This window comes from Pararge aegeria, chromosome 11 (assembly GCF_905163445.1).
Source record: "Pararge aegeria chromosome 11, ilParAegt1.1, whole genome shotgun sequence".
Taxonomy (NCBI): domain Eukaryota; kingdom Metazoa; phylum Arthropoda; class Insecta; order Lepidoptera; family Nymphalidae; genus Pararge; species Pararge aegeria.
This window is the reverse complement of record NC_053190.1, coordinates 11392645-11408123: the sequence shown is the minus strand read 5'-3', so window position 1 is coordinate 11408123 and position 15479 is coordinate 11392645. Positions and strand designations below refer to the sequence as shown.

Genomic DNA, 15479 nt, shown 5'->3' with positions numbered 1-15479 from the left:
ACACGTTCTTAAAACTTTAATTCTGTACCTGTTACGGTTAATGAGATTAGTCTGGCTTCGACCGCGGTCAGGTTAGCAACCGCCCACACAAACCAAGACGGTCCGCCAAGCAATTAGCGTTCCAGTACGATGCAGCGTATAAACCGATCACCCTACTCTGCATCTACGCGGTTTGTGTTTAATATACTGGATCAAAACTTACCAGCAAGGGCTACTTGTAGAGGAATAAAAAAATATACAGACGGATGGGCAGGCGGATAACAGAGCCTTTGTCTCGTTGACACACTTAAGTTTTACTTACACCCTGTACTGAACTTTTACCGGTTCGTAAAAGACGGTTCACGGACGGACGCACGGGACCTTCCCTAGGTACGCCGTAGCTTGGAAGGATACTGCGGCAACTTGGAATATTCTACATAATCCAACCGCATCGGTAGGTTAGTCAGGGTCAGTGCCTATTTCTGACTCTGAAGTATCAGATTTTCGAGATAAAAGCTAACAACGTTTTACTCTTCTTAAATGAACAAACTTAAATCCAAGAACAAATGTACGAATTGGATTTGAAATTCAAGTCAGTTGCTCAACTAGCGTTCGACGGTGAAGTCAATCTATAAGGTGGAATTTCAGGACGAGTAGATATATGTGATTTTTCTAGCTACGTTATTTCCTATCGTATGTAGGCTTATTACGAAAGTCAAAGCAATACTTTAGAGCCAATATGAACGTTTTACTTTACTTTAATAATAATAATTATTTACTGATGGCATCTGTAGTAGGTGTACCTTTTTGATAGTTAATATTGCGGGAGGCAGACACTCCTTTACTAGCTTCAGCTCCGGAATCAGATTCCTATATTATATGGTGGGCCGTATATGTTTTACAAAAACATTCTAACGCATATTGCCTTAATTGATCATGTTACATCCGATGTTCATTTTATTGTTCTTAGAGAATCATAACAGGTAGCTATCTTGAAACAGTACTTTTTGTTCAATGGACGCAGTCAAAGTATGCTTTTGCCGTCTTAGTTGCTAGCTCTGGGTCCGCCCTGTTAATACTTAGCTTAACAAAATTGTATTTGAGTAAGAATAAATTGGTGTTTATTTTAACTATCTTCGAACAATCAAACATATTGGCCGTGGCTGGTAATCACCCTACATACAAAGATGTGCCGCTATGCGATTTAGAGTTCCGGTGCGATATCGTGCTTACCACCAGGTGAGATTGCAGTCAAGGGCTATCTTGTAGTGGTATAATATAATAACGGTACTAGCTTTCATACATTCTCTTGACAGTTTTATCGATACACTTAATTTTATTATTCCATTCCTAAACAAATATTAGAATGTGTTATTATAACGGATTGGTAGATGGCAATAGTGGCGCGTTAAAACATACAACTAAATTGTTATGATCCTTACACTAATATGTTTTCTCTTTGTACACATAAATAAGTAAGTAATACGTTTTTAGATGGTATCACGGGTTCTACTTAACCGATTTTGATCATTATTTACCACAAATGTACGGTAGACGATCTTTTTCAAACTTATAAAATCCCAATTTAGTACTATACTGCACCTACAAAGTTTTTTTTTGCTCAAATATCGACAACCCTTTTAACCTATTCGATCAACATTTTCAGCAATACTCATAACAATTGAAATTTACAACTGCGATAAAAAAAAATATGTAACATGAATTTCTGTATTTAGAAAGCAAGCAGCTTATCAAATTAAGTATCTATTCAAATAGTTTTTGCATTAAACGACCACATTTGATTAAATATATATAGCCACCGCACCGCACCGCTGACTTTCGATATAGGATGCTTCCTACTCACCAAACTATAAATTTAATTTACTTAAATTTTTTTTTGTTTGATGAATAGTATACATTTGTGACTTATTTACTAGTTGCACGACAAAAGAAAACAGTCACCATGTATATTAAAATAAAAAGTGTTTTAAAACTTAAATGTTAAAACTAGTTTTGGAGTTAGGGTATACGTGATGTATCAAAATTCAAACACAAAAATGATAATTTTCTTTTTTAATCTTGATATTTTCCTCTACGATACAAGGCACACACACAATTTTAAGTAAATTAAAAATAATAATAATAATAATTATAATAGCAATAATAAATAATAACTCGCTTTACGAACTGCAATAAACAAGACATTACAGTGTACACAGATAAGCCTCGACATAATAATTGACAAAGGAAAACCTACGCTAATATCGTTACTGTCTGAAATTTGAACAGTGAAACTTTCTCACATTTATAATCAAAACGAAAGAACCGATATGAAAATTCCACATTCACGCACTGTATATACAACCACACATCATTCATCTAAACATTTATAGTAACAGCTAAGGTTTATTTTAACGTCGTATTACCCATTACAGATAATATGTAAGAAATTATCGTCTCCAGCTCCATACTGAGATCGGCGCTTGACTTGACTTTTTCATACAGACTATTACATGCTTACTATATTTTGGATTTATCGGATGTCGACCGCAAGTTTGACTTATCCGCTGTGGCAGTAAAATAGTAAAAATCTCGCAATGCGACGTAGGCATTTCTGTTGGGATATACCAAAATTTGACGCCACTAAATGCATCCTTGGTGTGTTATGTTATTAAGATTTTAATGTCATAGCGACTCGAGACAATTTTGTTTTTTGTCACAGCCAAGCGCCAATTTAACGCTAGATACAATGTCTAAATCTTATTTAAACTATTTTAGATATTTAAAGTCATTTCGTAAACTAAGCATCGATATAAATAACACTATTTTATACTTTATCTATATTGTTTAAGACTACCGCACTTAATAAAATAACTACCCACGTACATCGACTGGATCATGAATATGATACAATAGTGCTAGTTTTGGCGTACAAAAATCCTTAAATAAATAAAAATCTACCAAAGTAGAGCTGTTGCTGTCACGAAAATGTTGGTAATACTTTAATCAGTCTAGTTTATTTTAGGACTTTTGCACATAAAAATTAGCACAAATATGATACAATGTCTTAAATACAAAGAAACCACTTACATTATATTGAACGCCAGAATGTCTCTTTGTGGGTATTCAGTCATTAACATTTTTTTGTAAAATTAACCATCAAAACAGCTAACTCAATATAGCTATCGTACATTTCTATTATTTTAACGATTACTCTAGTTATCAGTTATATCTAATCATTGCACTAAAATTGAATAAGTTTTATGATATTGAAGATCACATTATATTGAACTGAAAATTTAAGACTTGATGCTCTATTTTGCATTTTGAAGATATTAAGTATTAACAATGAATAATTGTTTCCAAAATGTTAAAATTTTGGAGAAAGGGTGTGTAACTTACTTTTTTATTACATTATTTATAATATAGGCTAAAAATTATGAGGAGCAGCGAACACGAAATAAAAAATTGACAGTAATGTTTTAAGTTTTAAGCTTTTTGATAGCCATAAAAACTGAATCAATGAGTCTATAACGCCAAAAAAACTCTAAGCAAATTTCATTTCGCCAGCAAGGTACAAAACTCTATCCAAAAAAATTAAGCTTTATAACCTTTTTAATTTAAACCTTTTAACATTTTATTAAATTAAGAATTAAACATCAACATTTTGTGTCATCCCAATTTCAAAATTCGCATTATTGCTGATCTTAATTTGTTAATCGATGGACTAGTGTGTAGAAAAGAAAATCAAGTTTACAAACGCTTAAAAAGCAATTCAAAAGCAGTCTTAGGTCAATTCCAACCGTTTTGCGATCAATTACTTGTAGCAATTTCAAGGAAATATTGATTGTTGTTAAAAATAAAAGTGTAGGCTAAGGATGATTGCTTATTTAAATATACAACTTGTAAATCATACTTAATGTTTAAATATGGCATTTAACAATAAGTTTAAAGGTACATTTCGTAAAAGATTAAAATATGTTGACGAATAAATTATGTGTATCGTCGATAAAACCGCTGAGACTTAACTCTAGAAATATTAAGAAATATTTACAAATTTCACTATGGAAGAAGAGTTTCTGAGACTTCGCCTTGCGCCACGAAATCTACGTGCTTATTTCGAGTTTAATAACAGTATTTACAATTAATCTCCAAGTAAAAATATTTTATCGAGATCCCGATACACTGAAAATTTTAATGCTAAATAATATTAGATGAATAACTTTTAATTTACAAACGAGCATATCGTTTCGGAGTAAGACGTTTGAGTGACCGACCCGTCACGAAGGTCCGGTCGATAGGATTATTTCTAAAGACAAATCTTTGAGTGTCCTATTTTTCCCTGAACTCAGGTTTAACGCTTATGATGGGTTTTCTCGTGTCGTCACTATCTTTTTCGTATTGTTGGTTGTCGGGGAGATCCGTGGCCCCGGTGCTTGTCAGCTAAGTGGCCGAGCTAAACAACACCGAATTCTTATAGTAGCTGGCGCGGTCTGACAGAGGGCTCTTGACGTCACGCTCCATGGCTTGCTGGCGAGATTTCCGTTCCATCTCCAACTCTTGCGCCAAGGACTCTGTGGACAAAGACAATAAATTATATTTAAAATTTGGATCCCTTTCAAAAGATCTTCAGAAAATGTTGACGAATATTTGACAATAGACGACGATAGATTTAGTAAGGAATACTCAGTAAAATAAAACATTGGGTCAGTGTTTGTAAACTCTTTATATGAATATTTATTGCTGTCTGGGAAAAGTTATCAATCAAAAATGTGTCTGCTTATTTAAAAAATGCATCTATATTCTTTAAAAAAAAATTACTCAACAATTCCCCATTATAAATCACACATACCTATCATATACATTAAATGGGTGTGTTGCCCGGAAAATGTCATTAGGGCGGTGGAAGGCTGACATCAAACGGACTCGAAATCCGTATGGCTGTTCCTAATTTAATATTCAATATTGCCTTTGATAAAAACGTGGTATATTGTGGGCTGCAGTTAAATAGCCAATATAGTTTTTATTTTAACATCTTGAATTGCAAGTTAATGTAACAGATCACTAAATCTTGAATTACTAAATAACAAGAACACATTATAACACACATATAACATACGAGTAAATATTGTTCTCTAGGAAGTGATATGTTGAATGATGTGGTAATTTTGTGTTAATTCAAGTTTTTCTGATAAAGTTATTGTTTATATTGATTCCTAAATACACTTAATTTCTAAAGCAGCGTATTTTTTTATCAAAGCAGCCAAAACGCACCCTACGTCTAACTTCTATATTAAAACGCTACTATATACCTAACCACTTATAGGAACGAAATGAATATTAGTAAACGCTAGTTTAAATTCTGGATATAGGTAATGTGCAGTATGTGGCATACTGTATATTTATATTTTTATTTCCAAGTTTAATTAGACACTTTTTCTGAGACATGACATAATCCCGAATTACCTTTTACGCCTCAATAATGTTATTTACAAGAAGCCCTAAAGGACAATATTGTAAACGCATTTACATTTTAAGACGAGATGAAAATAAGAATCTCGGCGCACAAACGACTTGAGAATAACTTAAACGAAATAAATCTTAAGCATTGAATATTTTCTAATAAGATTTTTGGGAAAATTGACAAAGTTCGTGAGGAGTAGGTGAGGTAAGGCAATTGTCTCCGAAAACGTCTACGTTTTACGAAATATGCTTATTCAATTTCATGCAACGCTTGCCGCCTCCTGCAATTTACGAGATATAAAAGATATAAACGGAATCACGTTTTTTGCTTACTCCCAGGGAACATTTTCTCAACGGGGAATTGAATTTTTGTACGAGATATTCGTTTAAGATTTGTGAATTATGAATATAACTCATATTGTCTTCTTTCAGGCTGTCAAAGTGTCATCTTAATTAGGTTTCAGAACCTATTTGTCTAATCAAAGTTAAATCACTCAAGAATAATGATAAGTTCCCAAGATGCTATGATAAAATCGAATGATACAGGCACCAAAAGCAATTTCTATGAACACATCTTGGAAACGGAAGATCAAATGACACTATTTTTGTTTCATTTGTCATTTGAAAAAACTCAATTATAATCCGATTTGTCTCAGCAAAGTCAGCTCCAGGGCATCACACTCACAAGTGTCGCTCATCGAGGGTTGTCCCGAAACAGAAACCTATTATCCCGGGCGAGATTATACGCCTAGGGCGTCACAATTAAATATTATACACTTAAAAGCTTCGGCCTTTGCCGTTTCACTTCGCTGCCACCCCTAAATGTCCCATTAGGTCTGTTTGAATACGTAATATTTTTGCATTTGCCGCTCCTAAAACAGAATTGCCGGTTCCTTTGAGAGCTGTAATCTATTTGTTCTTTGAAATAACTGTTACGCTTGAGCGCCTAACTTAAATAAAAAGTTAGCTTTTAATGTAAAAGTGCGTTTCTTCAGACAATTCTTCGATTTAAGACGCGATTAAATTATAAAACATAGTACCTTTCATTTTTATATTCTTGGTTCTAATATATTTGTATCGAGTAATGTCATACTTTTTGTTCTCATTATTGTTTGTGATGCTCACCGACTTAATTTTTTTTACATAATATAGCTTTCTTAGTTTTCGTGGTAAGACAAAAAACTAAACTATCTACCGGTTTAACAATTAAATAGAAAAATGAAGCAAAAAATACGCTTTCGACATTCACTGGCTCTAAAGACAAATTGTTTCTCTGAGTAAAAAAAAAACAATCGTATACTGTACAGATTGATCTGCCTTTTATTTTCCACTTTCAACAATGTCATTGATCCGAGGTTTACGTTTTTGATTAAAAAGTGATAACTTTTTTAGGAATCTAATACTTTAGAGAGAAAAAACGTCATCAAAGGCGATATTTTATCCTGTACAAATTCGAAGTAATCGACGCTTCTTTTTGATGAGACCGTAAAATTAAAATAATTAAACCCTTCCGAAAAAAATACATCTACACGAGTCTTTGCAGAATTTGAGATGGTTATGGACAAAGGGACTACGGATACCTAAACGGATACAGATATATTTTATGGCGCACCTTTGTAACCGCTGAGTGTTGGATGCCACTCAACAGTGGTCAGTTGGGCGCTACTGGTTCGTATAGCGTGTCCAATCACACTGATTGAATTGATTCTCTATTAAAAGTAAGTACTTTCTATTTTTTACAAAGATCCAATTTCTTCGTGACATAATTAAGTACGTTTCCAATGCCCTAAAAGGAAAAATAAACGCTTGTGTGATACCAGCTATAAACTAGTGAAGACAATAGGTTGAAAAATTATAAAAATTATATTTCATCCGTAGACAGTGTGGGATGAAGACTATGTTAAAAAAAAACCTGGTTATTATTCATAGAATTACTATCAATTGTAGCGATGGGCGTTATAAATGAGTTTTCATCAGATTTTAATTTATTTGTTTATCATCTCTGGTAGGTGCTATGTGTTATAGTCATTTCGTAAAGTGGGTAATTAAATAATCTTTTGAAAACTATTACCTACTTGATATTATATTAAATTGATAAGCATTTTAACGAATGCGCTAATAATTCCTTTTAATCTAGTAAATAGTTATACCAAATATTTAAAACAATATTTGATTCACAGACAATGTTGACATGACATTATGCCAGTGGGTATTTTGATATAAATACGGGTTAATTTTCGATACTCTCAGTCTTTTATAAAACTCATAAGATGCAAAGATACCTCCAGGTGTCCTATTAAAATTTGTAAGGCGATGGGTTACCATTTGTAAGGTGATGGTAGGAGAGTTACAGACACTTGGATGGCGAGGATAAAATTTGTTTCTATGAATGTGTTGTTTTCATATTATTTTCTTAATAGGTAAAATATACAGGCTTCTTTTTGAAATTCCAAAAAAGAACTATCAAGTAATAATAGTTCTGTTTAAAGTCTAAATGTCTAATATTCTTAAGTACAGTGAAATTGTGAAAAAAAAACGAAGAGGATTTCAAACCTTTATGATTTCATTAATTTAGGTATGAAGATAATTATACAGTATTAGATATCTATTTATACGCTTGCATTATTACGTCGAAAGCGAACAAAAAGTTAATATCGTCAAAGGTTTCGAGCGCACCTGTGTTGTACACTTTTATTTCCATTCATTTTACAAGCGTACCAAAAAAGTAGCCGGAGAAGTTTCCTCTTTATTAATTTTTCAACTTTATATTACTTAGCATCAGTTGTTTCATCTTGTTATCCACATTTATAAAAAAACAGTTTATTGTCAACTTACTATTTTTCAGATAATACATAACTTAGCTGATGATAAACTTATGATAGAGAATTAATAGAGCTCTTGCTGTGTTCATAGACCTACACTTGAAAGAAGTTTGATGACGCGATGGTATAAAAAAAAACCTTTCTTGCTGCAAGAGAAATTCCAGCTGTTCTTGCTCCTCTTCCTGACCTTTCCTGACTATTCATGTGTGATACTAGATTTGACAGGATTTGTATTATGATGACTACAAAATGAAGATGAGTTAGTGTCCCGGCACACGGGCCACTACCCCCAACCACGTAACTCCGCGCCGCCCGCCATGCCACCGCGCGGCATCTTTTCTGTAGTTTTCATATATTTTATATGGACTCACCGCCACACGGTTTATGCCGGTGGCGCCATGCGCTACAAATTGTCGCTGCTGCTCACTACGGAAAATATGCCCGTGGTGGTATATTTATGGTTGTGGTCAGTGGCCCGTGTGCTTTTTTACTTACACCTTAGGTTTTTGTTATAATGTTTCATGTGTACGTGCGTACGATTATAATGTCAAAGGTTTCATAGGATATTAGGGCCTGATATTATATTCTTTGAACACTACTAAGTACAATACTGAATAAAAAGTTATTAATTTACGAATACTGTGTGTGTTTTGGGCGTCAAGCAACAATCTATCATGAGTTAATTCAGATAGAAACAGCAAACGAACACATATTGTAAATAATATGTAACATTTAGTTCGTAAACGATAAATAATTACGACACATGAAAAGATATGTCAAATTATACTAATCCAAAAACGGGTCTGTACAAAGTTAATGGGGTGAAAAAAGTGTTAACTTTTACACTTCTATTAAAATACTACTTTCATATTTCAAGATCGCTGAGGCCTATGGCCTTTTCCGGATAGTTAAGGTATGTTTACTGATACTGTAATCATCAACACTTCATGAAAGCTAGTGTGTTTACATCAGTAAAACACTCGTCAGTCACACAACATTCGCTCAACCATTTCCTGCATTACCGACAAGTGTCCGACTTTGCTTTCGAGTAGAAATTGCAACCAATTTAAGTGTTGCCTTTTACCCTTTCGAAGTGTCTAACGCACGCGAACACGCGAATGCGGAGTTAATGAAATATTACGCTTAAATCTTTATTGTGTTACTGTCGATGGCTGCGACTTCGATAGAAGATTTATTTTTCAGTACGTTTATACATATATATTGATTGTATATTCATACAGCAGGAAAGATAGTTGACGAAGAAAAAAGAAGAGATGGATGTATGTGTGAAAGAGAATATGCGCCCAAAAGGAATGGACGTAGCTGAAGGCTTATTGAAGTTGATAGAAAAGGAAGACAAGTTTTGCTTACCCCACATATTGTGGAATAAGCATAAGCAAGGGGTATAGGTTAAACACTTTATCGTGTTTTGGATTCTTCCCCAGAACGAAAATCGCCAGTGGAAGCAGGACTGATGCAAAGAATCGTCATCAGTTTTTCAATGCCCCATCGCTGGGCTCAAATTTTCTCTCTTTTACGAGAGAGAGTTCAGACAAATCATGCTGCTCCAATGTAGATAGGCGGGCTTTAGCGATAATAAATTATCACTTGTTAGTATAACTGGTATGGATGGAATCGAAGTGTTCTCAGAAAGGCAGGAGTGGGCGAAACCTATTCATTGAATCCAGGCTGGTAGATAATAAAAATATTAACTTAACTAGATTCTAGAATCGAATCTTGGGACCTTGACATCTGTCGTAAAACGTGCTAACAACTAAACTAACAAATGCGGGTCACTATTTTTTAAAACATTTAATGGGGATTAAACATGTAAATATAAACATGAAAAAAATAAAATGAACAGCATTTCAAGATATTTTACAGTCGATTCTATTAGGTACTCACTTAAAGGAGATATGAGTCAAACCCAATAGAAATAGAAATAGAAATAGAAAATATTTATTAGAAAAACTCAGTACAATAAATCTTTGGAATCCTAAACTAGGAAATCCCGTATCTTAGGGACCAGTGCCTTCCAATCCATCAATAAAAAAGCTCTTGTTTTTATATCCATAAAAAGTTACGTGGATGGATGTGTCCATATCACACACAATAGTATGAAACTCCACTGCAGCCGGTGCATTTTTAATGAAATTTCTGGGCTTTCCACAAAGAGGATATGAATGCAAAAAACTACCGCTCGATTCGCCATCATGGAAGCAATATTTTTTGTTCTTTTGCTGTTTCAAGTTATGTTGACTATCGGTCACATATTAAATTAATTTATTATTGGTTACCGCGCAAGTTTTATCTCATGTGATGTTCTCTATTGTAATACATTTTGACAACTCCCTGAAGCAGCGGTGAGCGCTGTGATTTTAAACAGGATATTCCGGCAGGGGCAATATGGGTGATTATAATTTCTGGATTTTCTCTGGTCAGACCAGACCGTGGTGGAAGGCTTCGTCTGTGACTAGTGGCAGCACCAAACAATTAAGCTTTTCGGTGCGATATCGCATAGCAACCGATTAGATATCACTACCAGATTTACTCATTTATAACACTTCCAGATTTTACCGTTACCATATTAGACTGAATTCACTACATCACTTACTAGCAGTTAAAATTGCAGTCAAGGGCTAAATTATGGTAAAATTAAAAAAAAAATAACTGAGTTCGATTCCCATCACCCACCGCTAACATTCGAAGTAACGTACAATTAAGTGTCATCTGCTCTAGCATGTCTCAATATTTTATAATCGAACATTATGTTTCGTCAGAAATATTTTCATCATGTTTACTTCAGAAATATTGTCATCTTGGCCCACTAGCTAATACCATCCTACTGCTAAGAGGAGGCCTTCCTTTTTCATAGGAAAGAGTTTGGAGATGTCAGCAAGCTTTAACGATTATATTGTCACAATATGTTTGTGATAATGTACCGACAGCTGGCAATATTTTAATGAATATTTATATTAAAAGTATTAACCCCCATTATTGGCATTTACGAAAAGGAAAATTTACGAGTAATCGATTTGTGTAAAGCTCACCCCAATACAATTTCGACAAAAAACAGGAATGCGTGTATCGTTCATTTTGTGCTTTTAAATAATTGAAATTCTTGATTCACAATGGTATGTAATATGATGAGTATAAATTTCGCATGCCGAATTTTTTTACTTATTTCTTTTAGACCCTTTGCGTTCTATTACGTTCAATGTAAATATTTGCGTTTATAATAAATCGATTTGTCAGGAGTGTATTGGTATTGATGTCTCAGGGACTATCAGATTTATGAATACATTAGGTAATATGCATAGGTATAGGCTGACCTAATACAATTTGGTTTCGCTTGAGGATTGCTTCATCACCAACATGCTCCAGCCTATTAACGTTCCACTGCTTGGCACAGGCCATAGTCTCTCACAGGAGAGATAGGTTTAGGACCATATACCCACCACGCTGCTCCAATGTTAGTGTGGAGGATAACGTAGGACACTGATTTCTTGAAAAGTAACGACCCAATCGTTACTAAAGTGGATCTTTGATTCTTTTGCGCTTACTCTGGCCCTGTTTAATTTCTGGTTGATCTGGTAATTTCTGGTTAATTCATAATTAACAGCCACAAATGGCTTAAAAAGTTAATCAAGCATATTCGGACGGTAATCCACGTGAGAAACACTACATTATGCCCACAACTCGTCTGTGATCTTATTTCTAATTAAAATAGGATAAACTTTCATTCAGTAAGGATGGTAATCTGTTGGTCTTTGCACGCTCTCAGAATTCATTTATGTCAAGTTGGCACACCGCATAAGAACTCTCGAAATGTCAGGTCTATTTATTTGTGATTTTCTCACCAATTTGGAAGGCAGCTTGTAATGGAAAGAATCTGGCAAGAATAGCAGCAGATCATCTTGTCTTATATCAACAAATGACTTGGAAAATAAATAGTATCTGGACAGTGGTATCTATTAAATTATATAATTATAACACATGTATCAGGTTAACTAACATTATGTTAACTCACCAGAGTAGTTCTGCCAAAAAGCAGCTCCCCCACTCATGATGTCGACAGGCGGTGGCGGATAGTTCCACTGGGGCTTATCAGGCGTGCGTGGCGGGTCCCGCTGGAAGGGCGGCGACGAGGTGGGAGGTTCTGTGCTAGGTGGTTTGCTTTCCGTTCCATTTTCACGTTCGCGGTTTTCTTGAGACGGTGGCGATAAATTCTCTGTTGAAAAAAGAAAATCTTTAAAGTTTCTCTAGAGATGCTGATAAATGCTAGTGATAGCTAATAAATTAATGTTGATTATCGTTGATTAAGTATCAATTAAAATACTTTTTAAATCACATAAATTTCTTCAAATTTGTTTCCCAATTTTACGTAAGACAGTAAAAGCCTTAAGGTATTTTCATGAAGATACTAATAGTCCAATTTCGTCTGTCTATTCCATAATTTCTCACACATATACATGCAGGCTTTCCACGAACTGACAAAGTTATCACGTACGTGGCGAATTTTTTTTTAATTAATCATTATGCCTGAGTGTTACAAGTAAGGAGACATACTTCATATTTTGTTTATTATGACCAAGTTTAAATATGCCAATTAGAGTAAGTAGCAAACAGCGATTATACATGAAATTGAGTTCGAATGCGTGTTACTACATCGACCCTCATTTCAAATGGCCTGCGAAACGATTTCCTGACACGGAGATTAGCACAAGGCTTCACTAGTTTACCACCCCCCTTACGTCACGCACTCCATATATACTCCAAATAATTTGTAGCACAAGTGCTGTACAACGAACCATTAAAAATAGAATCTTATTACACATACAATATAGTTGAGATTTCGATGATATGAAGGGTACAGTGTAAGATGTTACGGTGCTTTGTTTTAACTGATACAAAGATTGTTTGACAGACGGCAAGTTAACATGTCAGAGGCAATCCAATGTGTTACCATGAAGTCAGTATACCTTATGTTAATAGAATAATAATAAAAAAATATTTTACTATTACTACGTATTCGATTATTAGTTTGGTTTATAACTAGAAGATATAAACATTTGTTCCTTTCTTTTTTTAAACGTTTGTTTTTCTGTCGTAATCGATCTGTGACCTTCTGTAATATTACTTTTTTATTGATAGCTATAGCCCGATTTGCATAAAGTCTGAGGGCATAAAAAAAAATTGGCATAACGTCGACATCCGTGTTTTATAGTAACACATAAATATTCCGGCGTTATGCCACGTTTAATTGAGTAAGGGCAAGGGCCTATTAAATCGGTATATAATGATAATGTAGCATTTGTTTAGTGATAAATGTAAAATGGAGATATTTACCAGTTACTATTCTGAGGATTTCTCCCGGTGCTCCTGATTGCTTCAACGCTTCTTCTATCTTCTGTCGTCTTTTTAGTTCCAATTCTAATTGATCTTGAATTTGTTGCCGCTGCTTTCTTTCTTTCTTTAACCTCTTCTGATACATTACTGGAAAAAAGAGATTTTTTAAGCGTTTTTATAATGATGCAGCAAAAGGGGAGTTCAAAACAATAAACTAATAGGAATCTATGGTCATTTTCTCAATTGGAGTGTCACTTGAAAAAGTGACTTTCCATTAGTCCAAACCAAATGAAATCCAAGTTGTAATTAAGTTAAAGTGTAAATTATTATCATCATCATCAACCTATCACCGGCCAACTACAGGACCGAGATCTCCTCCCAGGTCCCAAAGGGTGTAGACTGTAGACCTGGGAATTACACAGGTCAAAACCCTTTTTGGGTTTATGCCTTAGTCCATCAAGCTGGCCAAATGCGTGAATGAAATGGTGATAGTCCAGTTAACTTAACTAACTTAACTTTCGAAACCACTGAAGTCGTTACCCCTAGGCTATCAACGCTTCTAATTTTTTTACTAATATTAAAAAAAAAACTTAAGATAATATTTAAAGTCTGCTGGTCAATATCTTTATTGAATATGGAATCCATTTTGCTTACTTGTACCGTATCGAAACAACAATTGCTGTGCACGCGGCGCGGAACAAAACAAAACCTAAACTAAATAATCGCTTTAGCTTTTGTGCCGTACGCCGTACTCGGGATTCGTCAATACGCAGGAATTCAACGTCCATACGTATTATCCATATACGTAAAAATGTAAACTCAGAAATCACATTGTTTGTCCCTTTCTTACATATCAAACTTTACATCTAAAAGGCCATAAACGTGATGGAGAGAACAGCTTTTTGATTCGCCGCAGAAACCGATTTATGCTATCGACAGTAATCAAGAACATCTCTGTTTTAATGTAAAGTTTTATTAGCTGTCTCTTTCAATCTCTTAATATCTATCTCTGTTTTGCAGTTAAGTTTAGTTAGCTTCTTCAGTCAATCTTAGCGATTGCCTTAGTTTTAATGACGTATAAATGACACTGCGAAGAGTTAAAATGCTCTCATTTATGTACCTTCATGTCGAAGGAGAAATAAGTTTAACATTAATAAGAAGAATTAAAACCAAAAACAATAAACAAAATAAAAAGAATTAAAACAAAGGAATCTGGTTTGAAGTCAGCGGTAATGATGCGTCCAATCTATAACTCCAATAAATCTTTGTATCGTATTACCAGGTGTCTGAACAAATAACTGACAAATGATTCAGTTTAATGAATCGTAACACATTAGACTATTCGCATAGTATTTTATATTAGATCCTTGAGATTCCGAAGTATTAAGACGATTCTTATGCTGAATTCGGTAAAATGGAAAAGAAACGCGCGGATCGAACGCGGGACTTATAAAACCGCAGCGCTCACCACTGTACTTACGGAGGTCATCAGGTCAATTACACAAAACAGCCTAGAACAAATTAAAGCGCATTAGAAATAAACAACTACATGAATTTCTCATTAAAGATTCGCTAGTAATAATTAATGTTGTTGCTAATGAAGCGGTCGGGGTTCAACTTCTACGCATCATTTGTCATACAACCTCCGACATCAGTCTTATTAAACCCTCGTTTTTGTTCCTCTCTATTCTTAATATGATTTGCAAATGGAAATAAATAAAAAAAACTTTTTACAACTTACTCGTATAGTTAGACTATACGAGTAAGTTAAGCAGTGTAAGGTGAGATGACAATAATCTATTGCTTATAAGGTGTTCTAAAAATTGGTTCGAGGTTTTCTTGAAATCTACTAAACATATTTTTTAA

General features: G+C 34.3%; 1 protein-coding gene across 1 annotated transcript in view; it reads right to left on the bottom strand.

The window, feature by feature from the left end:
• Positions 1 to 4174: 4174 nt before the first annotated feature.
• The window catches only part of LOC120627421 (dachshund homolog 2), a 207292-nt gene continuing 195987 nt past the window's right edge, over positions 4175 to 15479 (bottom strand). Inside the window, exons 11-13 of the mRNA XM_039895423.1 lie at positions 13614 to 13760; positions 12295 to 12495; positions 4175 to 4553 (exon numbers count right to left, since the gene is read on the bottom strand). Of these exons, the coding sequence (XP_039751357.1) occupies positions 4423 to 4553; positions 12295 to 12495; positions 13614 to 13760 (479 nt within the window). The 3' untranslated portion in view covers positions 4175 to 4422. The remainder of the gene's footprint in view (positions 4554 to 12294; positions 12496 to 13613; positions 13761 to 15479) is intronic.